The sequence below is a fragment of the Oryctolagus cuniculus genome, chromosome 1 (assembly GCF_051225735.1).
Source record: "Oryctolagus cuniculus isolate XC-2025 breed Fujian yellow rabbit chromosome 1, ASM5122573v1, whole genome shotgun sequence".
NCBI classification, from domain to species: domain Eukaryota; kingdom Metazoa; phylum Chordata; class Mammalia; order Lagomorpha; family Leporidae; genus Oryctolagus; species Oryctolagus cuniculus.
Genome location: NC_142867.1, coordinates 76,424,883 through 76,451,718, shown reverse-complemented (window position 1 = coordinate 76,451,718; position 26,836 = coordinate 76,424,883). Strand labels below are relative to the sequence as shown.

General features: G+C 38.1%; 1 protein-coding gene across 6 annotated transcripts in view; it reads left to right on the top strand.

Annotated features, from left to right (window-relative positions):
* Positions 1-26,836, top strand: part of DLG2 (discs large MAGUK scaffold protein 2) — a 2,253,656-nt gene that overhangs the window by 320,095 nt on the left and 1,906,725 nt on the right. For all 6 annotated transcript variants that reach the window (XM_051821188.3, XM_089332011.1, XM_051821160.3 and 3 more), the window contains one exon: positions 9,225-9,367. In XM_051821188.3, coding sequence (XP_051677148.1) covers positions 9,225-9,367 — 143 coding nt within the window. The remainder of the gene's footprint in view (positions 1-9,224; positions 9,368-26,836) is intronic.

Sequence of the window (26,836 nt, the reverse complement as noted above, 5' to 3'; positions counted from 1 at the left end):
TTATTTATTTGAAAGTCAGAGTTACACAGAGAGAGGAGAGGCAGAGAAAGAGAGAGAGGTCTTCCATCTGTTGGTTCACCCTCTAATTGGCCACAATGGCCAGAGCTGCACCGATCAGAAGCCAGGAGCCAGGAGCTTCCTCCAGGTCCCCCACACAGGTACAGGGGCCCTAGGACTTGGGCCATCCTCTGCTGCTTTCCCAGGCCATAGCAGAGAGCTGGATCGGAAGTGGAGTAGCTGGGTCTTGAACTGGCGCCCATATGGGATGCTGGCGCTTCAGGCCTGGGCGTTAACCTGTTAAACCACAGCGCCAGCCACTCCCATGCAGATTTTAGAATCTTTTCTTTATGTTTTACTGTGGAAAGTTTGACTACAGTGTGTTCTGTTGAAGATCTTTTCTTGTCATGTCTGTTAGTAGTTCTATGTGCTTCCTGTACTTGGGACATCCTTTTCTTTTTCTAAAATAGGGATTTTTTTCTGTAATTATCTCACTGAAAAGGCCTTCTAATCCATTCTGTCTTCTCAAGCTTTCAGGAATTCCTAAGACCTGTTGTTGGGTCGTTTGATAGTATCCCATAAATCTGCAACACTGCTTTTTAGTTTTCTGATTTCTTCTTCTTCTTCTTTTTTTTTGTTCTCACTGTAAAATTTCAGGGATTTATCTTCTAACTAGGACATTCTTTCTTCTGCCTCACCAAGTCTATTGTTAAAACTTTCCAGTATGTTTTTCATTTGTTCTATTTAATTCTCCATTTTCAATAATTTGTTTTGATTTCTCTTCAAAATCTCAGTTTCATGGGAACAATTTTCATTAATGACATGTATGGATTTTTTTAGTTTGTGGATTTGCTTCTGATTACTTTTAAGTAATCCTATGATCAATATTTTGAATTCCATTTCTGGCATTTCTTCAATCTCTTTATTTTTGTATTCTTTTAGGGGCATCAAGTTGTCTTCCTTATTCATGTTTCTTGATTTGCTGCATTTATTAATAGGCATTTGTTGAGATACTTTTTTCCCCCTCTGTGGTTGCTTTTATCTTTGGACCATTCCTCTGTGGATTAGTGGAGTATCTTCTGTTTCCATGCAGACCCAGAGTTCTGTGCTGGGTTTGGTCAGGGAGCTCTGTTCAGTGCTCCAGATTGAGGAGAATGTCCAACATGGCACCCACATTGTGTGTGGTAAATCTCTTTCTCTCTCTCTCAACCTCTCTCCCTCTCTGTTTTTAATCAGAGATGTTTGTTCAGCTTTGTTGGAATAGTCTCACACTCACATCCTCTCCTCCAAGGAGAACAATGCCTATGCGCTAGCCCCAGTGGGTATAATATTCATTGGTGCTGCCACAAGAACCACATAGAGGGATCTGTGCAGTCCTTGATTTGAGTACAGATCCTGTAACAATGACCCTCACCAGGGAATCATAGAGCCCCGAGTGTGTGGCGCTACCCACAGTGACTGCCCGAAGACATAGCTACACCCTGCCCCCTCTCACACAGCCACAGTGTTTTCATAGTCCTAGCATGCATGCCTCCCACAGTCATGAGCAACCAACTGCCTGTAATTCTTCCAGCCAGACTCAGGTGTGTCATTTCAGCTGGTAACTGCGCATGGATGTGAACTAGCGCAGTTGTTACATATGTCCAAAATGGCACCCTCCCTGTCTCAGCTTGTTACAGGACACCAGTGCCAAGTGGTTTGGGGGGAGAGAAATGTGCCCTATTTTTTTCCTTCCAGGTTGGCAAGTACACTGTGCCCCAGAGGGCTCCAACCTGGCCTCACACCAGGTCCTTCCCCCAGCTTTATCGCCAGTGTCTTGGGCTGTTGCAGTGTGGTCTCATCTCATTCTCCAGAGCTGTTGCTGAGGGTAGCAGCTGCTAGGGTCCTGAGTTGTGTGTGTCTACACCCTCCATGTAGGTCCACAGTGACCCTCTAATTTGCATAGAGTTTACTTTGCAGTTTTCTCCCTAGCTGTTCCCTGAGATTTTACTCTTTACACTTTTTAAACTATCTTCTCCTATACTAGAGCAGTAAGCTCCCTCCCTTTTCCACCATCTTCACCTGAGTTCTAAAATTTTATTTATTTATTTGAGAGGGAGGGAGGGAGAAAGAGAGTGAGAAAGAGAGAGAGAGAGAAAGAGAGAGAAAGAGAGAGAGAGTCTTTGATTTGCCTGTTCAATCCCCAAATGGGCCAGTGCCGTGGCTCACTAGGCTAATCCTCTGCCTGCAGTGCCAGCACACCGGGTTCTAGTCCCCGTCGGGGCGCCGGATTCTGTTCCGGTTGCCCCTCTTCCAGGCCAGCTCTCTACTGTGGCCAGGAAGTGCAGTGGAGAATGGCCCAGGTACTTGGCCCTGCACCCCATGGGAGACCAGGAAAAGTACCTGGCTCCTGCCATCAGATCAGTGTGGTGCGCCAGCTGCAGCGCGCTGGCTGTGGCGGCCATTGGAGGGTGAACCAACGGCAAAGGAAGACCTTTCTTTCTGTCTCTCTCTCTCTCACTGTCCACTCTGCCTGTCAAAAAAAAAAAAAATCCCCAAATGGCCACAGCCTGGTTTCTTTTATACCTAACTGGCCATCTTTTACTCTTCTGCTTATTTTCTGTTAACACTGTTAAAGTTAATTCTTCAGGAAAAATGTTATAATATTATTACATAACTAATATTTATTGAAACCTTTGTGTCATGGCATGTATGAAGCAGGTCTGAAAAGCCAATGACATTATTTGCAGCAACTTCTTTTAACATTTCATTGTCTCCAAGGTTAATTTTACTGACAGACAGTAGCTACCTCTCTACAGAAGCATCTTGGCTTCTCCTTGCCTTTATCAACTCAGAGGATGTAGTTCCTGAAGTCTAAATTCTCATTCTGTTAAATATTTTGCTGATGGAGACAGAAAGGCAAAAATTAGTTTCAATTAAGCACTGTGTAGCTTAGATAAGTTAACATATTCTTGGTAACGGGATTTGGGAAGTTTCTGATGTTTGATTTTCCTTCCATCTGGTGATCTGAAGAATTTTATCGATGGTATTATAGTCAAGCATTTTACAAGGAAAAATATACTTGTTTTAGCATTGATGTAATTCAGTTGACCCCTAATATTCTATTATGTGTGTTTACTGTAGCATATTGTAGTGTAGGCTTCAATGTCAAACTGTATTTTAATACTAATCCTGCCAGTATACAGTCTGGTGACTTTGAGCAGGTTTCAGTTTCTCTATATCTAAATTAGATGTAATAATGTTTTCCTCATAAGATGGTTAAAAGGATTAAGTGAAATAAATGATGTTTTCTAGTTATGACTGCCTAACATATGGTGGACAAATGGTAAGTGCAGATGTATTTCCTCTCTCTTTCTTTCTGTGAGCAGTACCCATATATAATGACAGATTAGAAGATATTTAGGATGTTTTGGGGGAGAGGAAGAAAAGAAGGAAAATGGAATTTAAAATTAATCTCATAGAATATTATATATAGTTATTTATATTTCCAAGATTTATATAGTTTATTTGATAAACCTTTGTTAGATAAAAAGGGATATGTAACATTTCATATGTTGGATGATTGATATGAAATTGAAAATAATTCACGCTAGATATAGAATTTCTGAGAGCATAAGTGTTCTAATAAAAGGCAGCTGATTTGCATTAACAATATCTTGAGTTTTAAGTGCTTGTTTTTAAGGAAATTGAAGTATAACACTTATTCATCAAACAGATATTTTGATTTGAAAGTTTTTTTAGAAGTTTTCTTTTTTAAAACCTTATTTGAGGCACAAAAATGCTGTCTGTTTCTTCATATACCTTTTATTGCATTCCTATTAAAATTTCCAATCAGCTACTTAAAAAACCTTGAGTAACAGTTTTCTGCCTTCTTCTCAAGTATTAATTCTGCATTATTGCTCCAAGCGTCTGCACTCAACTCTTCCAGAAAAAATGACTCCTGGCTGAGCGTATTTGTGTTCATGTTTGCAGCATTTAATGAGAGCTCTTGTGTATACAGTATTGTTCAAAGATGATTTACAATAAAAATAATAGTTGACATTTTATTGAGTGTGTTCTGTGTAGCTATTCGAGGGTATGAAGTACTTACAAATGTATTTTTTTTATTTAAGGCAAACAAATTTCATATATACAGGGTTAGGAACATAGTGATACTTCTCACCCTACCCTCCCTCCCACCTACACCCCACCCTTCCTCCTCCTCCTTCTCTTATTCCCTTTCTTAATTTTTTTTACAATGATCTACTCTGAGTTTACTTTATACTCATAAGAATAACCCTACACTAAGTAAAGAGTCAAAAAATAGAAGAAAAAAGCAAAACACCATATGTTTTCCCTCATCTGTGGCAGCTAATATGTAAATTTTATAGGTGAAGTGACTAAAGCCTAAAGAAGCTAAATAACTTGCCAAAGACCACATATTTAGTAAGTAGCAGAGCTGGGGCCTATCTGACTTATAAATTGCTATACAGATTCCACATTCCTAATCTAAAAATCTTAAATCCCAAATACTCTGAAGTCTGAATTTTTTTCAGCACTGACACGATGCTACAAGTGGTAAATTCCATATCTTACTTCATGTGATGGCTTATAGTTAAAATGCAAGTATATTAAAAATCTTCTGTAAGATCACTTTGATGCTGTGGGTATAGGGTATATATGAAACATAAATGAATCTCATGTTTAGAGTTGGGTCTTATCTCCAGGATACCTCACTGCATATGTGAAAATATTCCAGAATTTGAAAAAATTTGAAATCAGAGGCATTTCTGGTCTCAAACATTTCAAATAAGTTATGCTCAACCTGTATCGCCTCAGTTACGTTCTTTTTGGCCGTCTATCTCTTCTTTTTTATTTTTATTTTTTGGACAGGCAAAGTTAGACAGAGAGAGAGAGAGACAGAGGGAAAGGTCTTCCTTTTCCATTGGTTCATCCCCCAAGTGGCCGCTACGGCTGGAGCTACGCCGATCTGAAGCCAGGAGCAGGGTGCTTCTTCCTGGTCTCCCATGCAGGTGCAGGGCCCAAGCACTTGGGCCATCCCCCACTGCCTTCCTGGGCCACAGCAGAGAGCTGGACTGGAAGATTAGCAACTGGACAGAATCCGACGCCCCAACTGGGACTAGAACCCAGGGTGCCAGTGCCGCAGGCGGAAGATTAGCCTAGTGAGCCGTGGCACTGGCCTGGTCATCTATCTCTTCTATCACATTCTTTACTTTTTAATTTCTTCTTTTTTGAGCCTCTTTTCTCTAGAATTTTCTTACAAATGTTGCTGGATATTTCTGTGTTCCTTACTTTTCCAGAAACACTTTGGAGTAATTTTATCATTTTTTAAAACTATATGTTGATATAATTTCATCCTACAGAAAACCATCAATAGTACAAGGAATTCCCATATATTTACTTTACTCAGATTCACCAGTTGTTCATTTTGTCTTACTTGTTTTACCACTTTCTATATTTACATGTCTCTTTTTATATAAGTATCTACACACACACACACACACACACACATTGTGAATGAACCATTTGAAAATGAATTGGGGACATCAAAACCCTTTGTCACTAAATCTTATAAATTTCCTAAAAGCAGGAATATTCTCTTATATTAAATAGTTTAGTTATCAAAATTAGAAAATTTAACATTGGCACAATGTCAGTATGAATGCATAGTCCACATTCACTTTCAGCAGCTACCTCTGCAGTGTCTTTTATAGTTATCCTGGTATTTCCCCAGTTTAGGATCTATCCATACTCACACATTATATTTAATTGTCATTCCTCTTTAGTCTCCATTAGTCTGTTGTTGCCTGTTCACCAGTCTTTATTTTTTTGACCTAAAAATATTTGAAGATTACATATTGTGTGTTTTGTAGAATTTCTTACAATTTGTATCTGTCTGATTTTCCTCATGATTTGATTCAGCACACATATTTTTGGTAGGGGTATTATAAAAATGATGTGTGTGCTTGTTGCATAACAGGGGGCTCCAGGTTCTGTTTTGCTTTAATTTGTGGGAAGACACTATGAAACTATATAATGTCATGTTCCTTGTCAAATTTTCTCCACTAGTTAACAACACCTATTGATGATTTTCTTACATTTGGGCCATCTTCTACTGCTTTCCCAGGCCATAGCAGAGAGCTGGATCAAAAGAGGAGCAGCTGGGACTAGGACCGGCGCCCATATGGGATGCTGGCTCTTCAGGCCAGGGCTTTAACCTGCTGCGCCACAGCGCCAGCCCCAGATAAATAAATCTGAAAAAAAAATTAACAGTAGGTCACAGGTTTATGTCAACTGTTAAATTTCCATCAAGGTTTTGAAATTGTTGTTCTGTCTTCTGATTCCCATTCTTGCTACTGAGAAGTCTAATTTGTCTTTTTTCTCTAACTTTTTAAAAATATTTTTCCATTTTTTTTGGTGGTCTACAATTTCATTTGATGTCTCATCCTAGGCATAATTTTATTTATATTCTTTAGTGTAAGCTGTTACTTGCATGTCTATAAATTAATATTTTCAGAAGTTCTAAATTTTTTGTCTATTATATCTTTAAATATCATCTGTTTTATTCTGTGTTCTCCTTGAGTAAAATCTATTAATATTAGACCTGTTGAAATATCACATTTTATTTTCTCCTTGAGGAATATTTATATAATATAAATGCATATGTTTATATTTCTACTTGACTAACATCTGTCTACCTGTATTTAATAATATCTAAATATATTGGACCTTCTTATATATCCTCAATACTCAAATAATCTAACATTGCTTCCATTTCTATTTTTCTTGTGTTGCATCTGAGATAATTTATTCAGTTACAGTTTTCAATTCTTTGTTCATTCAACTGTTTAACCCATCAAATGAATTCATTTATAATTTTGAATAATTACTGTCTTTCCAACATTTTATTTTGAAAGTTTTGAAACATAAACAAAATGGCAAGAATATTAGGATGAGTTCTGGTACACCTACCACCTACGTTCTATCACTAGCATTTAATTATAGTTGTTAACTAACATCAGTCTATCCTTCCATACATCCATCAAGTCAACTTTAAATAATAATTTAAATTTTTAGCAGGTTGCATTGATTCATCTCTGTTAATCTTACTAGATCCCTGTTATTTGCTTATATTTGTGATGGTAACCACTATTTTTTAAAAAAAAATCAGTTACACATAGTTCATCTATATTTTATATCAGAAAATTCAAATCAGTAGTAGGTAGGTACCTAAATCTGTCTGTTGTTTCTAATGAATTTCATTTATTGTAGCATTCCTTTCTTTTTTGTTGCTTCATGATCTTTGACTGTAAACTCATTTCGAGTCCTGCATGCCTAAATTGGAGATTTCCTGTACAAATAGTTACTTGTACTGTTGTCAGTAGTCCTGGGGAGTCACTGACAAAGAATCACTTCAGCTTCCCTTGAGGCTCAGTGAGGAAGTTCGGGGTCAGCTGCCTTACTTGCTTACTATTGTAAGGTCCAGTATAGTGATAGAAATACTGTTAATGTTATCTGCTCTCAGAACAGTCCCATCTCTGCTGATTGTTCAGTTACATTAGCCCAACCTCCAGATCTCCCCTTTCTGTGGGCTGCAATGCCAGTAATGTGTGCATTCTGTTCAGTGTCTAGTGTATCCCCAGAGCATGTGGAATAATATTTAATTCATTTATATCCTAAACCTGAAAGTGAACTTACAACAGAGAATCTGGGGACCATTTGGGTAGGTTTCTAGCAGTGATTGTGCAATGACTTAAAAAAAAAAAAGGCAACAGGGGCAGCCTTGTGGCATAGCATGTTAATCTGCCTTCTGTGATGCTAGCTAGCATCCCATGTGGGTGCCTGTTTATGTCCTGGCTGCTCCATTTCCAATTCATCTTCCTGATAATGTGCCTGGAAAAGCAACAGGGGATGACTCAAGTGCTTGGGCCCCTGAACCTGTGTGGGAGACCTAGATGAAGCTTCTGGCTCCTGGCTTTGGCCTGGTTCAGTCTCAGCTATTGTGGCCATTTGGGGAATGAACCAGTGAGTGGAAGATCTCTCTCTCTGTCTCTCATTCTTTCCTTGTAACACTGACTTTCAAATAAATATTAAATCTTGAAAGGCAACTGAAAAATAAAATTTTGTTTTAGAGTGGTTTTATAGAGTACTTATAGAAAAGTTGCAAAGATGATGCAAAAATTTCTCACAAATTCCACATTGTTTCCCTTGTTCTTAACATCGTATATTGATGTTGTGACAATGATGATAAATCAATATATTATTATGACTACAGTCTATACCTTATTCAAATCTTTTGAATTTTTAACATGTCTTTTTCCATTTAGGATCCTATTCAGGATAGCACATTACATTTCTTTCTTTTTTCTTCTTCTTCTTCTTTTTTTAAGATTTAGTTATTTATTTGAGAGCAGAGTTACAGACAGAGAGAGGGAGAGACAGAGAGAAACATCTTGCATCTGCTGGTTCACTTCACAGATGGCTGCAATGGCCGGAGCTGAGCCGATCGGAAGACAGGTTCCAGGAGCTTCTTTCAGATTTCCCATGTGGGGGCAGGGGCTAAGCACTTGGAACGTCTTCTACTGCTTTCCCAAGCCATAGCAGAGAGCTGTAGAATCATACTTCATCCTGTCATGTATACATTTAGCATATAGAACCACTATAGGCCCTGCTGACATTTTTTGTTTGTTTGTTTTAGAAAAATGCATAAGAATTGAGGTCTCTCAGCACAAACCTATCAAAGTCTGCCCTCAGTACACACCATGTGTGGATTTCGGTGCATTCCTAACCTTCTTAGTGTCTTAGTATAAACAGTTCTATTACCAAAGGTTCGAGATACTCTAGTTTTGTTAGATGCCAAATTGTAGGACAGGTCAAACGCCTGACCTTTCTGAGCAACTCTAATCACTGACTTGGTACTTCATTCCTTATTATCACTGAATAATATTCCATTATGTGTATTTGCTATAGTTTATTCATTGAAGAACATCTTGGTTGCTTCCTCCTTTTACAATTATGAATTAAGCTGCTATGAGCATTCTTATGCAGGTAAAAAGGTAAATTTTCAGCATTTCTTTTCTAGTTGTTTTACTTTGGGATATGTATTTATGCATTATTTTAATCAACAAGATTTTTCATATGAATGCATATTTCATCTTTGTATATGCAGAAGCTATTTATGAGTTGGTGCTTGCCATTTTGAGTCAGCCCTTACGTTTTCTTAACAGATATTCAAGAATTTTATGAGGTGACATTGCTCAATTCTCAAAAAAGTTGTGAGCAGAAGATAGAAGAAGCCAATCAAGTTGCACAGAAATGGGAAAAGACATCCTTTTTTGCCCCATATGGTAATCTTCAAAAATCTCCAGAGGTAAGATACTGAAACTTCTGAAAGAACTGAATAATACCAGGACTTACTGATGTCAGTAAAGATATAGTGGTGAAAGTAGAAGTTATTATGCATACTTATTTTTAACAAATTGTAACAATAATAGGAGAAATGTAGTGATACCATACTGTATGTGATTTTCACATGTGAAGATTTAGGTTTTTCCAAAAGACACAATAAAACTTGGGAAGGAAATGATTCCTCACATACAAATGGGTTTTGTTATGAATTTATCATAGTTTAAGTTTACACATGTTTAGAAATTTCTGGAATTTCAGGACATGGTTATATATACAGAGAGAGATGGAGATGGATAGTGGGATAGGGCAGTGTGCTCTAAGGCTATGATTTCCATCTCAAGGACACTTATCTTGGGGCATGAATAAAATTATCCATTGAAATATAAGAACAAAATAGTAGAGCTCCTCTTTCTAATTATGTTTTTTATACAACCTTAAATTTTTTTCTGCTGGGTAATTTATAACACATACTACTTTAGTAGTTGTGTATATACATTTTAAGATATAAAACTACTAAAGTTGTATGCAGAAATGGTTTTTACAGATAGGACTATGGAATAAAAAAATTTGAAGATTACTGTTTGATTTAACCGTTACAAAAGAGTAAGGCAAATTGAGTAATGTGTGTGTTTATAACTGGGGGCTAATATGAAAGTGAGGGCAGATCACTGATACTTTTAAGTAGCAGTCTGTACTTTGAGGGGAGATAATGGTACACACACACTAAGTCTTAACAGTCTGCTTAGTAAGTGAGTCTGATCGTTCCTCCTTAATGGGCTATATGAGCTGGTCTGTTTCACTGAATATAGAGATAGGGCATAGGGAAAAAGAGTCTCTTACCTGGATTATCAGGGTGCTGAGGCAGGAGGGTTGCAGGGTGTCTGTCTAAGATGAAAGTTTACAATTTGAATCTAAACTCACTTGTTGCTAAAATGGTCTCAGTGGAAAGCAAGCACTAAGGAATAGAGCCAAAAATCAAGATTGTAACCAGAAAAGCTTAGACTATGGGGCAGTATCCTGAGTAGATTCTAATGATGTGTAATATAAATGCTTGCTGTTGTAGTTTTAAATTCTCACATTTAAATTCTCTTCCTCGGACAAGTTTATTTAAAGCAGCTGGAAAGGATGTGTAAGCTCTCCAATGGTAACAAGCATATATCTCCCTTTTCTATGATTCCTTATCACCTGCCTACTATGTTTGGCACTTGGTAGGCTCAAGAAACATATGTTGACTATAAAGAAGATCCTCTATAAATTGACACTCCTGTTTATGGCATCAGTAATCTCCCTATGCACCAGTCATGAGTTTCCAAGGCTATGGAAGCCCCTTGAGTTCTCCGACTCTTATCTTGTTTAGACAAGGTCATAGTCAAAGTGGAGGTTCTCTCCTCCCTTCAGAGAAAGGTACCTCCTTCTTTGAAGACCTGTTCTTTCCACTGGGATCTCACTCACAGAGGTCTTTCATTTAGATTTTTTTTTTTTTTTTGCCAGAGTGTCTTGGCTTTCCATGCCTGAAATACTCTCATGGGCTTTTCAGCCAGATTAGAATGCCTTTAGGGCTGATTCTGAGGCCAGAGTGCTGTTTAGGACATCCGCTATTCTATGAGTCTGCTGAGTATCTCGCTTCCCATGTTGGATCACTCTCCCCTTTGTTTATTCTATCGGTTAGTATTAGCAGGTACTAGACTTGTTTATGTGCTCCCTTTGACTCTTAGTCCTTTCATTATGATCAATTGTGAACTGAAATTGATCACTTGGACTAGTGAGATGCCATAAACAGGAGTGTCAATTTGTAAAGTCAACAATAGGAGTCACTGTGCACTTACTCCTCATGTAGCATCTCTGTCCTTAATGTGATGTACATTGAGACTTAATGCTATAACGAGTACTCAAACAGTATATTTCACTTTGTGTTTCTATGGGGGTGCAAACTGTTGAAATCTTTACTTAATGTATACTAAACTGATCTTCTGTAAAAAAAAAAAAAAGAAATTATCAATTCCCAACTTGACTCTCACTGGGATTAAACATGACAATAGGTCTGATCTGATTTCATCATCATTTAAAAAATCATCTATTATTTTTCACTTTATGTTTCTGTGCGGGAGCAAACTGTTGAAATCTTTACTTAATGTATGCTAAACTGATCTTCTGTATATAAAGAGAATCGAAAATGAATCCTCATGTGAATGGAAGGGGAGAGGGAGTGGGAAAGGGAAGGGTTGCGGGTGGGAGGGACGTTATGGGGGGAAGCCATTGTAATCCATAAGCCATACTTTGGAAATTTATATTCATTAAATTAAAGTTAAAAAAATAATAATAATAAAAAAGAAGATCCTCTAAGAATCGTGTTGTCCACAACTTAATCTAGTTATAGAGTTTCATGCCTAACCTGTTTGCCTTTTTCTCTCTATTCTGGTTTTCTCCAAGATGTAGACTAGAATAGAGAAGAACCTGATGTGCTTGAGTTCATCAAATCTAGCAAAGAAAGTTATAGATAATATTCTATACAGAAATAAGAATGATATTCTGGTAAATTGGTTTGGGGAAAAAGTTTCAAAAACATTTAAGGCAATGGCTGTGCCATTGAAATGTTCCTTTCTGGTGGGTTCATTTAGTTTTGCAAGATAGTTTGTTAAGATATTCATTAGTTTTTAAAACCCTTTGTTAATGTAGGAAAAATGCTAAGGAAATATTCTCTCACTTCAGGCAACTAGGATGAAGCAAAAGTCAGGATTAGTGATTGAAATAGTAAGACTTCATAAGATAAATTCAAGGTTTAACTTAGTGGAATTTTTTTGGTATATTCAAGATATTTTCTTGAATTATTTTGACAATATGAAAACAAAACATGATATCATAAGAAAAAATATTTCAGAGAAAAAAAGCATTTAAAATATCTTAAAGATAGGTAGATGTAAAATAAAGGAGTTGGTTTGCAAGATGTCCCTGCTGTTTTAATGCCAAGGAGGTATCTGTCTCTTCCAGTAGAGAGCTCCACTGGCAAGGGCACCAGTGTGTATTCAGTGTCTTGCATACTTTATGCCTGGCATAGAGTAATAGTTTTTAAGATTTATTTATTTATTTTGAAAGAGTTACACAGAGAGAAGGAGAAATAGTGAGAGAAATCTTCCATCTGCTGATTCATTCCCCATATGGCCTCAATGTCAGGCCAAAGCCAGAAACCAGGAGCTTCATTTTGGTCTCCCACACGGTTGGGAGACTTGGGCAGTTTTCAACTGCTTTTCCCAGGCCATTAGCAGGGAGCTGGGTTGGAAGCGGAGCAGCAAGGGCTCAAGCGAGTGCTCATCTGAGGTGCCGGTGTTGCATGTGGTGGCTTTACCCTGTACACCACAATGCCAGTCCTACAGAGTAATCTTAAAGAATTATAGTAGTGCATAGAGTTTTTAAATAATCCTGATCTTAATATTAAGACTTGGATCCTCCCAGTGTCACAAAACATAATCTTGGTCAATTCTGGATTTTTTTCAGGGCAGGCACTCTGGTGTAGTAGGCTGGGCCTCTTGCCTGTAGCACCGGCATCCCACGTAGGCACTGGTTCATGTCCTGGCTGCTCCTCTTCCAATCTAGCTCTCTGCTTGTGGTCTGGGATGGTGGTGTGGGATTGCCAAGTGCTTGGACCCCTGTACCCATGTTGGGAGCCTGGGAAGGCTCCTGACTCCTGGCTTCAGATAGGCCCTCTCTGGCTTTTGAGGCCATTTGGTGAGTGTGCCAGCTGATGGAGGACCTTTGTCTGTGGCTCACCTCTCAAATAAATAAATAAATAAAATCTTAAAACAAATTACATTTTTTTCAAAGCTCTTCTCTATTTTCATATTAATCACTTCTATAGTTTTCTTTCACTCTTTCTTCTCAGAGGGAGCCGTTCCTCATGTGTATATTCAGCCATATTAGCACCTCAGTGACAGCAGAGATGTTGTGTGATATTGTATATTGTATATCAGTGAGCTGAGGACTGTACGTGATGGTATATTATGATTCAGTGACTTGGTGAATTGAATGATTTTGGATGAGGGAAGGTAAGCCAGGCAAGGAAACCTCATGGTCATCAACTAATAGTCACTGTGAGATAAGCCCTGTTGAGACAGTTGCTTTCTAACCTTTGGGAGACTTTTGTAACTTTACGTTGGGATTTGAAGCTGAGATGAATGTGTCTTCACCTATCTGTAGGTATAAGTTCATTCGATCATCTGCTTCTCCTCATTCCAACCACAGAGCTAAAAAGACATTCTCACAAGAATTAAAAAGAGTTAAAACAATATCTTTTTTCCCTTTTAGTAGAATGTAAATGTCATGAGGGCAAGGATTTTTGTTACTTTGTTTATTGCCTTTTTCTCTAGCACGCAGAACATTTACATATTTTGTTACTCGTTTATTGTAAAGTTCAGTTATGTTGTTTTAGCTTATAGCAATTTTTCTGAAGAACAAATACACTGAAGTGAGGGCTAGTTTTATAGTTAGGACCATCTGGATCTTCCATGAGAACTACCGATGTTTTTAAAATAAATGTGTAGTCCTAGCGACTTTGATAGAATGACTTATTCATCCATTTACTCTGTCATTAATTATTCATTGTTTAATTAGCTATATATTATTTTTAAGAAAAATTAATTTGCACATATTTATTGGATACTATGTGGTATTTGAATACATGTACATATTATGTAATATCCAATCAGGTAAAATACTATATTTTATTAAGCTCTGTGCTAGATATATTTGGTGAAAGATACTAAAATGAATATTTTTCCATTGATATTGACCTTAAGGAACTTGACTAGTTCAGAGTCTGGACTTTTAAGGAAGAGTCCATGGAGATGATGACTAAATGTAAATGACCTTAGTAAGTTGTTTGACAATTCTAAACTTCAGGTTTCACATCAGTACAGTATCACATATTCCTTGAAGGACTTTGAATTCATCAAGTCAGATTATAACAAGCTAATCACAGTGCCTGGCCCAAAGTAGACACTCAATAATTTTTTCTCTCTGTTACTAATGCCTTGAAGAATACCTTGAAGGCTGGGTAGTAGCCAGAGCAAAAACTTCAACAATTTAAAGGAATTTTCCATGATATTGTCAGGAGAAAGACCATTCTGAATGGAGGGATTAACCAGTGTACAGGTCCTAAGGTGGGAATATGCCTTGTGTATTTAAGGAATAATGGGGCAAGACTGTTTGGCTGCAGCTGAGTGAACGAAAAACGAAAGATAGAATATGAGATTTAAAGGTAATAAGATAATGGGTGCCAGATAATACACAATCTTAGAGGCTGTTCGAGAAGTAGTAATCCATTTTAAGGCTTTGTGCATATGAATGAGTTGATCTGAGCTTCTCAAAGTTGATCTGAATATTCAAAATCTCCTATCTTTAGAAATTAGAAATATTTTGTTTTTGCCTGGATCAGCTTAGCTCATTATTTGTTTCTATGGGCTTCTTTATTATAGTCTCATATTTAGTGTACATTAAGGTTAACAGCAAATAGGGTCATTGTTTTAAGTCAATGGAGTTCCTGAAGTGTGACTGTCAATGATCATTTTCACTCTTGAAACAGGATCACATAAGTTCCTGATGTAAATCTTTGATCTGATTTTAATACTATGCAGATTTTTTACATTTAAAAATTATTATTATAAAGAGAATAGATTTTACATATTTCAAATATAATTCTAAGAAGATAATCATACTTTTCCCTCCCACAATACCCCATCCTTCCTTCCTTTCTTTCTTTTTTTCCTTTAATTTTTTTTTTTTTTTTTTTTTTTTTTTGACAGGCAGAGTGGACAGTGAGAGAGACAGAGAGAGAAAGGTCTTCCTTTTGCCGCTGGTTCACCCTCCAATGGCCGCTGCTGCAGCCGGCGCACCGCGCTGATCCTGGCAGGAGCCAGGAGCCAGGTGCTTTTCCTGGTCTCCCATGGGGTGCAGGGCCCAAGCACCTGGGCCATCCTCCACTGCACTCCCAGGCCATAGCAGAGAGCTGGCCTGGAAGAGGGGCAACCGGGACAGAATCCGGCGCCCCAACCGGGACTAGAACCCCGTGTGCCGGCGCCGCAAGGTGGAGGATTAGCCTATTGAGCCACGGCGCCGGTGTCCTTTAATTTTTACAATAACATTACTTCAGTTTACTTTATAATCACAGGCTTAATGCACCGCTAACCATAATGTTCAACAAGTAAAAATTAGAAAGATGACTGTATGACAGGAGCATAGACAAGCTATAAACTAATTAAATCATAAGATGTCAATTTTTTAAATTTTATCTTTATTTTTTCCCAAAGAAACCTTTTATTTAATGAGTACAAATTTCATAATTACAACTTTAGAAATATAGTGACTCTTCCCACCATACTCGCCTTCCCAACTCTACTACCACCCAACTTCCTCCTTCCTCTCCCATTCCCAGTCCCATTCTCCATTAAGGAAAAAAAAAATTGTTCCTTGACAGTCAAGACAAGCACTGTTCAAGTCATTGCTTCTCAAAGTGTTAATTTCACTTCCACAGATTTCCTTTTAGGTGCTCTATTAGTTTTCATAGATCAGGGAGAACATATGGTATTTGTCCCTTTGGGACTGGCTTATTTCCAGATTCATCCAGTTTGTTGCAAATGACTGGATTTAATTTTTTTAATGCTGTGTAGTATTCCATAGTGTATATATCCCATAATTTTTTTGTCCAATCTTCATGTGATGGGTATTTAGGTTGATTCCATGTCTTAGCTATTGTGAATTGAGCTGCAGTAAACATGGGGTGCAGATAACTCTTTTATTTGCTGATTTCATTTTCCTTGGGTAAATTCCCAGAAGTGAGATGGCAGGGACATGTGGTAGGTCTATATTCAGATTTCTGAGGTATCTCCAAACTGATTTCTATAGTGGTTTACATTCTTACCAACAGTGGATTAGGATACCATTTTCCCCACATCCTTGCCAGCATTGGTTGTTTGTTGATTTCTGTATGAAAGCCATTCTAGCTGGAGTGAGGTGGAACCTCATTGTGGTTTTGATTTGCATTTCCCTGATGGCTAGTGATCCTGAATATTTTTTCATGTGTCTGTTGGCCATTTGGATTTCCTCTTTGGAAAAATGTCTGTTTAAGTCCTTTGCCCATTTCTTAAGTGGGTTGTTTGTTTTGTTGTGGAGTTTTTTGATCTCTTTATATGTTCAGGTTGTTAATACATTATGAGTTGTATAGTTTGCAAATAATTTCTCCCATTCTGTTGGTTGCCTCTTCCTTTCCTGAGGCCTTATCAGGCCAGCTAAGTGTTATCTGGTGATCCAGAATCTAAAGCAGACATATTTTCTAAGGTGATCTGAAGTAGGGTGAGTGGGTGGGGTTGTGAGTGGAATATATAAGTAGAACTTGAAAATCAAAAGGCTAAGTAATAAGATGCAAATAATTCCAACAAAGAAGTGGTGAACTTGTAAATGAAAGAATCAGGGTCATATCTAGATTGAAGCAGACATTTGCCTGGGATATATTAAGAAATCAATAGGTACATGGTCAGAATGTCAGGCTACTTTAAAAGTATAGGAATTGGGTGTGGAGTTTACTGTTTCCATTATGGGACCATATTAGTTAGAAAACTTTCTCATAGATGGGACAGAGTATTCGCATTCTTTTTTTTTTATAAAAAGATTTATCTCTTTGAAAGAGTTACAGAGAGAAAGAGAGAGAGAGAGAGAGAGAGAGAGATCCTCTAATTGCTGATCTACTCTCCAAATAGCTTTAATACGTAGAACTTGGCTGATCCCAAGCCAAGAGCCAGGAGCTTTCTCTAGGTCTCCCACGTGGGTGCAGGGGTCCAAGCACCCTGGCCATTTTCAACCAGGTGCATTAGCAGGGAGCTGGATCTGAAGTGGAACAGCTGGGATTCGAACTGGTGCCTATAAGAGAGACCAGCATCACAGTTAGCAGCTTTACATGCTACACCACAGTGCTGGCTCCTAACATTTGCTTTGTCAAAATTCTTTCCACTAGTTGTAACTACAAAACACAAAGAAAATAACCCTTCCTTCCTTTCAGTTTTAAAGTTATTCCTCTTATTCTTCTCCAAGCCTTTCTTAATAAGGATTTATCTGCTATAGGGATCACAGAGAACTTTTTCAGAGACATTATTAACCCCAATTATGTGTTTTATTTTATTTTAAGATTTATTTTATTTATTTGAAAGAGTTACAGAGAGAGGTAGAGACAGAGAGAGAGGTCTTCCATCCGCTGGTTCACTCCCCAGATGGCCGCAACGGTGGAGCTGTGCCAATCCAAAGCCAGGAGCTTCCTCTGGGTCTCCTATGTGGGTGCAGTGGCCCAAGGAATTGGGCCATCCTCCACTGTTTCCCAGGCCATAGCAGAGAGCTGGAACAGAAGAGGAGTAGCTGGGACTAGAACCGGCACCGATATGGGATGCTGGTGCTTCAGGCCAGGGCTTTAACCTGCTATGCCACAGCGCCGGCCCCATGTGTTATATTTTAAACATTAAATGAGACAATGTAACAAACAATGAAGTATTTATTCTGATTACAACCATGCTAAATGAAATATAATCATTGGGATGGGATTTTCTGAAAAAGTGATGATGATGATTTAGCTGTGTTTAGTTATAAATGGACATTCAGAATAAAGTATATATCTTTACTAGTGAGAAACATGTCAGTAAAAGGAAAAGAATTTGAGGAGCCAGAGCCAATTCTATACTTTTAGAAATTGTCAGGGTTAAATGGAATGATGCAAATAAAGTACTTAGCATGTTGCTTGTCAATAAACACTAAACTCTCAATAAGTGAAAGTTTTTCTTTAATATAGATTTATGAGGCAGAGTAACAGAGAGAGAGAGAGAAAGAGAGAGAGAGAGAAATCTTCCATCCATTGGTTCACTCTCTAAATGGCTGCGACAGCTGGAGCTGAGTGGTTCAAAGCCAGACACCAGGAGATTCTTCCAGATCTCCCATATGGGTATAGGAGCCCAAGGATCTGGCCCATCTTCCACTGCTTTTTTTTTGACAGGCAGAGTGGACAGTGAGAGAGAGGCAGAGAGAAAGGTCTTCCTTTTCCATTGGTTCATCCCCCAGTGGCCACTGCAGATGGCTCACCGCACTGATCCAAAGCCAGGAGCCAGGTGCTTCTCCTGGCCTCCCATGCGGGTGCAGGGCCAAGGACTTGGGCCATCCTCTATTGCACTCCTGGGCCACAGCAGAGAACTGGACTGGAAGAGGAGCAACCAGGACAGAATCCGGCGCCCCAACCCAGACTAGCACCCCAGGGTACCTGCGCCTCAGGCGGAGGATTAGCCTATTGAGCCACAGGCGCTGGCCCAATTGCTTTTGCAAGCACATTAGCAGGGAGCTGGAGCAGAAGTCAAGTAGCAGGGCCTCAAACTGGAGCCCATTTGGGATGCCAGCGCTGCAGACAGTGGCTTAACCCCCTGTGTCACAGTGCTGGCCCTATAAGTGAAAGTTATTAAATTAAGGAGTAATTGATGTTGGCAGAGAAATTCATGATCTTGAAGGTGGAAAGCTGATAGCATGATAGTAAAGGCACAATAAATCATGCATGTGCATGTATACACACACACACACACACACACACACACCCCAAACGCAAAAAAACACAATCTGAGACTATTTTGTGTGGGGACAAACTGAATGAAAATTATTCTGTTACAGAGTAGAGAAATAATGTTTGAAATAGTTTAAGTGATTTTGATTTCCTTAGGAAGAAAGGGATATCTATATTTTAGAAAAGGTTCCACACAAAATAAAAATATTATTTTATGGTGTTAAATTGTAATGTATCTGGAAAACTTTAAAAATGATTTATTCCACATGGATTCAGATAGACAGATGCTTGTTTGTCTTGGATAGATTTTATGGTAGCACAGTGCTGGTCTATTTAATATGAATTATGGCAGAGTTGTCAAAGGAGATCCTAAAAATAAATGTTATTATCCAGAACTGAAAGTTCTTACTCTCTAGAACTTGTAGTGTAACACCAAATGCTTTGGTTTTCATATTTTTCTGGGTCTGGTAAAATAATTCTCTATGAGACAAATATTTCTTCATCAGAATTGATTGGTTCCGAGTAAAAGAAAAAGGGGACATCAGAAACACTTTCTTCATTCTTCCAAAACATTTTTATTGAGTGCACAGAGAGCCTACTATGTGCCATACACTATGGGTAAAAAGATGAATGAGACCCCATTGGGAGCCAACTAGGTAGGAATATGAGTTCTCTTTTCCTTATAGCAATGTGGTTTCAAACCTGCTTTTTCCAACCTGTACATGAAGATAAAAATATCTGCCTTGATGATTGTTTTGAAGGTAGAGAAAATATACATAAAACCTAATTTGTTTAGGTTTGTCTCATAGTATGTGTTCAATAAGTGGAAGCCATATGATTGACAATGCCTTTTTATTTAAAAAAATTTAAACAGGTAACATAAAAATTGTATACAAATATGAAGTAACATGTTGTTTCAATAGATGTATACATTATATAATGTTTTTTTGACAGGCAGAGTGGATAGTGAGAGAGAGAGACAGAGAGAGAAAGGTCTTCCTTTGTCGTTAGTTCACCCTCCAATGACAGCCACGGCTGGTGCACTGCGGCTGAAGCACCGCAGCCGGCGCACCATGCTGATCCGAAGCCAGGAGCCAGGTGCTTCTCCTGGTCTCCCATGGGGGTGCAGGGCCCAAGCACTTGGGCCATCCTCCACTGCCTTCCCGGTCCACAGCAGAGAGCTGGCTTGGAAGAGGGGCAACCGGGACAGAATCCAGCACCCTGACCAGGACTAGAACCCGGTGTGCTGGCGCCGCAGGTGGAGGATTAGCTATTGAGCCATGGCACTGGCCTACATTATATAATTTTTAATTTGTGTAAAGATATCTCTTCAAGCACTTAACATTTCTTTATGGTACAAATATACAAAATCCTATCTTGTAGGATTTTTTAATAAAAATGTAGGACATTAAAATTATCTATAATCACAAATCTGTAGAGTAGAATCCCATAGCTTCTTCCTCTTACCTAGTTACAACTCAGTGCCATTTAATCAATCTTTCCTGGTGCTTGTTTTTAAGAAGCTCATAATACAGAGAGGTATGCAGTTTTTAATACAGCATGATGTCATAGAAGAGAGACTGTGTAAGTTTTCTTCACAGGAAAGGGAAGTTGCTCAGGGAAGGCATCTTGAGGAAAGTCCTGAAGAATGTACTGAGAGTGAATAGAGTCAAGGGAGGGGTTAGCAACATATGAAAAGGCATCCTGTCCATTCAGCTATTGACCTATTATATAAGGATTTAGGTATAGGAAGTCATGTAAAAATTTTAAGCACAAATTAAATCATAAGTTCAAAGTCAATAATTGAACTTATTGGGGAGCTACATCCATGAGGTCTACAATAAAGTATCTTCTCTTATGAAAAAACTCTGTCTAAATACTGATTTCAAGAGAGAAGGATGTATGGTACCACATAGTCTGAAAAAGGTCTACACTCCTATGGTCTTTGGCAAATTCTATGTAGATAAAAAGCTGTAATCTTGGGTCTGGTTTGTCTTTTTAGGTAACATGTACTCTATCAGTAGTCCTTTCAATCTGTTGTTTTAAGCAAAATTGAATATTAATCACATCAAATAAAAATATACCTGATAAAATAAGGCTGGCATCCTAAATATCTATCTTGTTGACTAGTTATCTATTGTATAAGCTGTTGCACCTTGAAATTTCTTGGAAGGAAGAAATGTACAGGGGCTGGCGCTGTGGCACAGTGGGTTAAAGCCCTGGCCTGAAGCACCAGCATCCCGTATCGGTGCCGGTTCTAGTCCCAGCTGCTCCTCTTCCAATCCAGCTCTCTGCTATGGCCTAGGATAGCAGTAGAAGATGGCCTAAGTCCTTGGGCCCCTGCACCCACATGGGAGACCCAGAAGAAGCTCCTGGCTCCTGGCATCAGATCTGCGCAGCTCCGTCCGTGTGGCCATCTGGGGAGTGAACCAGCAGATGCAAGACTTCTCTATCTCTCTCTATCTCTCTCTGTAAATCCGTCTTTCAAATAAATAAAATAACTCTTTTAAAAAAAAGAGATGTACAAAGGACATGAACATACAAATAGACACTATGCTATTAAATGCACTTTGGTTCTAGACTTGTTTTTTCTTTGTTCTACTGAGATGAGTACTACCATGAGAGTTTGGAGGTCTTCTGATTTGCTACAATAAGGCCTAAAGCATACATAAAAGCGGAACTGCCTCTTTGGAACCTTCCTTTTAGGCCTTCATCCTCATCTTATTCCTCAGGATATTACTTTTTGATGCCAAAAAGAGGCTGGATTAGATGAACTCCCCCCAAAAAATTAAAAAAAAAAAAGAATTTATCTACAATGCCTGCAACAGTAGGGTTAAGCTGGACATTTGTATCTCCTTTCTTCTGAGTAATCCATGGTTTCTTCTTGGTTTCTAAGAGCCAAGGAGGTAGAAGAGGATATTCGTCTTAAGAAAGTAGAGGCACTAGATGCATGGGATAAAACTGAAATAGTGTATCTCCCAAGAGGAAAAATCTCCAGTGAGGCCTTAAGTAAAAAAGAATTGTCTATTCAAAAATGATCTAACAATTCAAAAATTATCTAACCATCTAAACTGATGGTTAAGAAAATTGTGTCTGCACAGGAGTACCTGGCTTCGATACCCATTTCCAGCTCAGAACTCCAGCTTCCTGCTAATGTAGACCCTGTGAGGCAGTGGTGATGGCTCAAGTGATTCAGTTCCTATCACTCATGTGGAAGACTTAGATTGCATTCTGGGATGCTGGCTTTGGCCTGACCCAGCCTGGCTGTTGCAGATGTTTCAGGAGTGAACTAGCAGATGGCAACTTCTCTTCTCTTTTCTTCTCTTAGCTTCACTTACCCCCACTCCTGCTCTCCTCCTTTTCTCCTCTGTTTTCTCTCTCTTTCTCCTCATCTCTCTGCCTCTAAAGCTTAGAAAAAATATATGAAAAAGAAGCAAAGAAGTATAACTCTATTGACAGTAATCTCAATTGTACAAAATATGAGAACAGGAGAGATGGGGACTGGGGTTGTGACATAAAGAAGCTAAGCCATTGCCTGTGACACTGGCATCCCACATAGGAGTGCTGCTTTGAGTTTTTGGCTGCTGTACTTCTGACCTGTTGATGTTCTTGGGAAAGCAACAGAAGGTGGCCAAAATAGTTGGGTGCCTGTTGCCTGGCCCACCCCTAGCCATTGTGGCCATTTGGGAAGGGTGAACCACTAGATGGAAGATCTCTCCCCCCAACTTCCCCTGTCACTCTGCTTTTCAAACAAATAAGTAAATCTTTAAAAAAAAAAAGAAAGAAAAAGGAAAGATGTGCCTGAGTTCTTACATTGTACCAGACTTATTAAGGGCATCCAATTAATTATATCATTTCATCTTCAAAATTGGGTGAATTCTATCATTATCCCCTCAATTACAAAATAGGAAACTGAGGGAAGAAGTTAAATAACTTGCCAAAAGTCACAGAGTTTGTTGAGCCAGGACTCAAGTCTGGAACTAGTCGGCAACCTGTATTCAGATAATGGAAGCAGGAAAACCAGATAAAAACTTCAGGCACCTTAGCCCATTGCCCACTGAGATATTACTTCATCCATTCATTCATTTGTTAGATCCACCTATGCCAGACAGTGTGTTAGGTACAGGGAATATATAACTAAAGACAAAACAATTCTTATCCTTGATGAGCAGCTCATCTCAGCAGCTCTGAGTTACCTCAGATATGCCTGAAATAAAATAATGAGGGGTAAGGCTATTGACAATTTCTGGTGAGGGATTCAAGAAGTAAGAGAGAGTTTATAGAGAGAGGGGGGACTGAGGTAGAAGCTTTGTAGGAATCCAGATGGTGGGATGGGCTAGAGTCAAGGAAGCAGAAGAACTAGGAATCTTAAACAGGCTGAGGACTCTGCAGCACCTCAAACCAAGCACACATCTTATGTGAAATCCATGCTAGGATCCACAGAATCCAAGGAAGCTTACTTAGGAGGGTCAGCTGAATTGTTCACAGTTGATTGATGTGGTGGTACAAATTTGAAAGTGTATGGACAGAGGGTTGTGATAGAATTTCAAAGGAAGCTGATGAAGCAACTGATTTTGCATCAGTTTTGCCACTTATTAGATATATGATCCTTATTCTCTGTGAGCTTTAGTTTACTTATCTGTGAAATAAGGGTTATGATATTTATATCAAAAGGTAGTTGTTATGATAAAATGATATTTAATGCAAGTGAACCATGGTACTTTGCCTGAACAAAGTAGGTGCTCAATAAATGATAGTTCCTTTCTCCTGGATATGGTTTTTATTTATTTATTTATTTATTTATTTATTTATTTATTTTTTGACAGGCAGAGTTAGACAGTGAGAGACAGAGAGAAAGGTCTTACTTCCATTAGTTCACCCCCCCAAATGGCCGCCACGGCTGGTGCTGTACCAATCCGAAGCCAGGAGCCAGGTGTTTCCTCCTGGTCTCCCATGCAGGTGCAGGGTTCAAGCACTTGGTCCATCTTCCATTGCTTTTCCGGGCCACAGCAGAGGCTGGACTGGAAGAGGAGCAACCGGGACAGAATCCGGCGCCCTGGCCCCCTGGATATGGTTTTGATGGGCGCAGCTTGAACCTCCCCTTCCTATTGATCCTTCCTGATCCTACAGTGTTCCTGTCTCATAGTTAACAGTCTTTTTATGGATGCTATAGAAATCAGGCCTTTGAATGGAACACAATTGACTATTATGAAATGGCTTTTGGGAAGTGAGTATATTGTTATTTTAATAATTTTCTTCTCAGAGAGCATTTTTTCAGAACCTTTTTCAGTTACTTGCTGTGTACTTATAAATATAAAAGTAGGTGTCCACTTATCTTAAAAGTCAGTTCAATAAAGGCATTATTGAAATGCATTGTATTGAAGATCCTTAGGGGTTCCTTTCTCATTTCAAAGTTATGTATTCCAAGAAATAACAACATTTTAGTTTCTTGAATTTTGTTCTTTAAGTAGTGTACTAGATATGCTACTTTGAGCTGGATATTTTTCTATAAACTTGTTTAAGATACTGCCTCAATCATTTATTGATCTCCGATCCTTTTTAATGAAATATTACTTACACAAATAATTGGAAATGTCCACAAGGTTATACTTTTCAATTTTAAAGGGATGAGGAATTGTGGAGAGGAGCATATTGAATTGGCTAGTCAAAATAGCCTGTATTTGGTTGTGTCTATAGTAGAGGAAGATATGAATAGTTTCAGAGATGTAATTTCTGTGGAAAAAATTCATGGAAGGCCACAAATTACATGAAATGAGGCATATCATTTTTAATGTTTATTTTTATTTATTTGAAAGATAGAGAGATAGAGAGAGGTACAGACAGGAAGATAGGTCTTCCATCTGTTAGTTCACTCCCCAAATGCCTGCAAGAGTCAGGGCTGGGACAGGCTGAAGCCATGATTCTGAAACTCCATCTGGCTCTTCCATTTGGATGTCGGGGATCCAAGTACCAGAGCCATCTTTCTGCCTCCCAGGGTGTGTATTGGCAGGAAGCTGGTTCGGAAGTGGAAGTGGCACTCTAATCCAGGCACTCTGACATGGGATGTGGCCTCCTAAGTGTCAACTTAACATGCTGTGCTACACCATGAAGCACATCGTTGAAAAGGAGGAAGTCCCTTAGCTAAGGTTACAGAGACCCTCTCTGAAACCGTAAAACCACCACAGTATCAGTTTCTGGGTTCTTAGAGTAAAATTGTCCCCAGAATCTTTCTTTCAAGCCTGGTTCCAGCTATATAAAACCTCATTTGAATCCTGATTTCATAATATATTGTGACATTTGGTTAAGTTCTTAACCTCTGCAAACTTCAATTTTTTAGTTTGTAAAACTTTTTAAAGGATGAGATGTTATATAGGAATGCAGTTTATAAACGTGATTCTGTTTTTGTTTGTTTGTTTTAATCTTCTGGACTAGAGCTTTTATTGGTCAGATTAACTCAACCAAAGCTTTGGAATAGCTATTGTACAGTACAAGATGACATTATTTCATTTACCATTTCATTGCTAAACATAGATTTAGGTGAATATTGCTTGAATATTTCCAAGATCATTTTTCTGTACTGAATGCACGAAATGATTAACTGCTTTATCTACCTTGTCTTCTATCTTTATAATTTCACTGTATCATTATTTAAAAATTCTGATCACATTGTCGCCAATGGAAAATCTGATCTGGCATATGTTTATCTAGTTTCAGAAATCCTCCCAATATAAAAAATTGACATTGATTCTCAAATACCTGACATTTTATTTCCTGTAAATAACTATGTTTTCCTTCCCCACTCTTTTATTTAGGAGAATTCAGTTGTGAATTCAACTCTCTATATACTGTTTTGAAAAAATTGCATTCCACCAAGAAACATTACCCCTCAGAGTGTTGATGTGCATATTTGCATGCCAACAAATGAAATATGATTTTTGCCTCATGGTTGCTTTCATAGCAGTGATGAATTTTAGTTTTCCAGAACTAAGTAAATGTGTCTAGATGGCCCAAGAGCCACTTTTTTCATTAGATATAATAAAACTGCTCACCTTATGTGGCATGTGTCAATCTTAATCTTGTATCAATAACAGTTAAGATAATTTTCTTCCTTCCTTCTCTGTTTTCCTTCCTCCTGCTCATTTTCTAAATTTAACTCAAATATATATTATTTCCATTTTTTCAGCCAGAATAATTAATTGTCATGCATTTGTAAAGTGTTTAATCACCTAAAGTCTTTTGAGTTGTGAGTAATGTTACTGTAATCATTCATATAATTAGAAATCATTCCCTATTAGGTAGTTTATTTGAATAATTTTTTGGATTAATTCTCTTGACCATTTGCAAATAATAATATGGGGATTTTTGATAATGATAAAATATCTGACTCTTTAGTTTTTTAATGGCCCAAGTGTAAAAAGTATCTTCTTTATTCATTAATAACATCCTTATGCAAAGATAAGCCCTGAATTTTGTAGATACTATCTCTAATATTTTCTAAGTGAATTCATGTATTTAAGGTGCCCTCAAAAAGTTCATGGAAAGATGTACATTATGAACAAACTGTATATGAATTTCAATACTTCTGCAACAAAACAAACTTATCTTTAATTCCACTTTTGCATGAATTCTTTGAAGTCTCTTTATGTTTTTGTTCACTAAATTGTATACTATCCTGAAACAGACTCCTTCTGATTTCCTAATTTGAAGTAGTAGAACTGTATATTGTTTAGAAAATTTTACCAGCATATTTAGACCAATTTTCCTGAAATTTGAGAACCTGTGGAATCATGAGATTATATCCAAGAATCTTCATTTTGGAAATACTGGGTTATTTTAATTAGTTTCAATTGCAAGAGA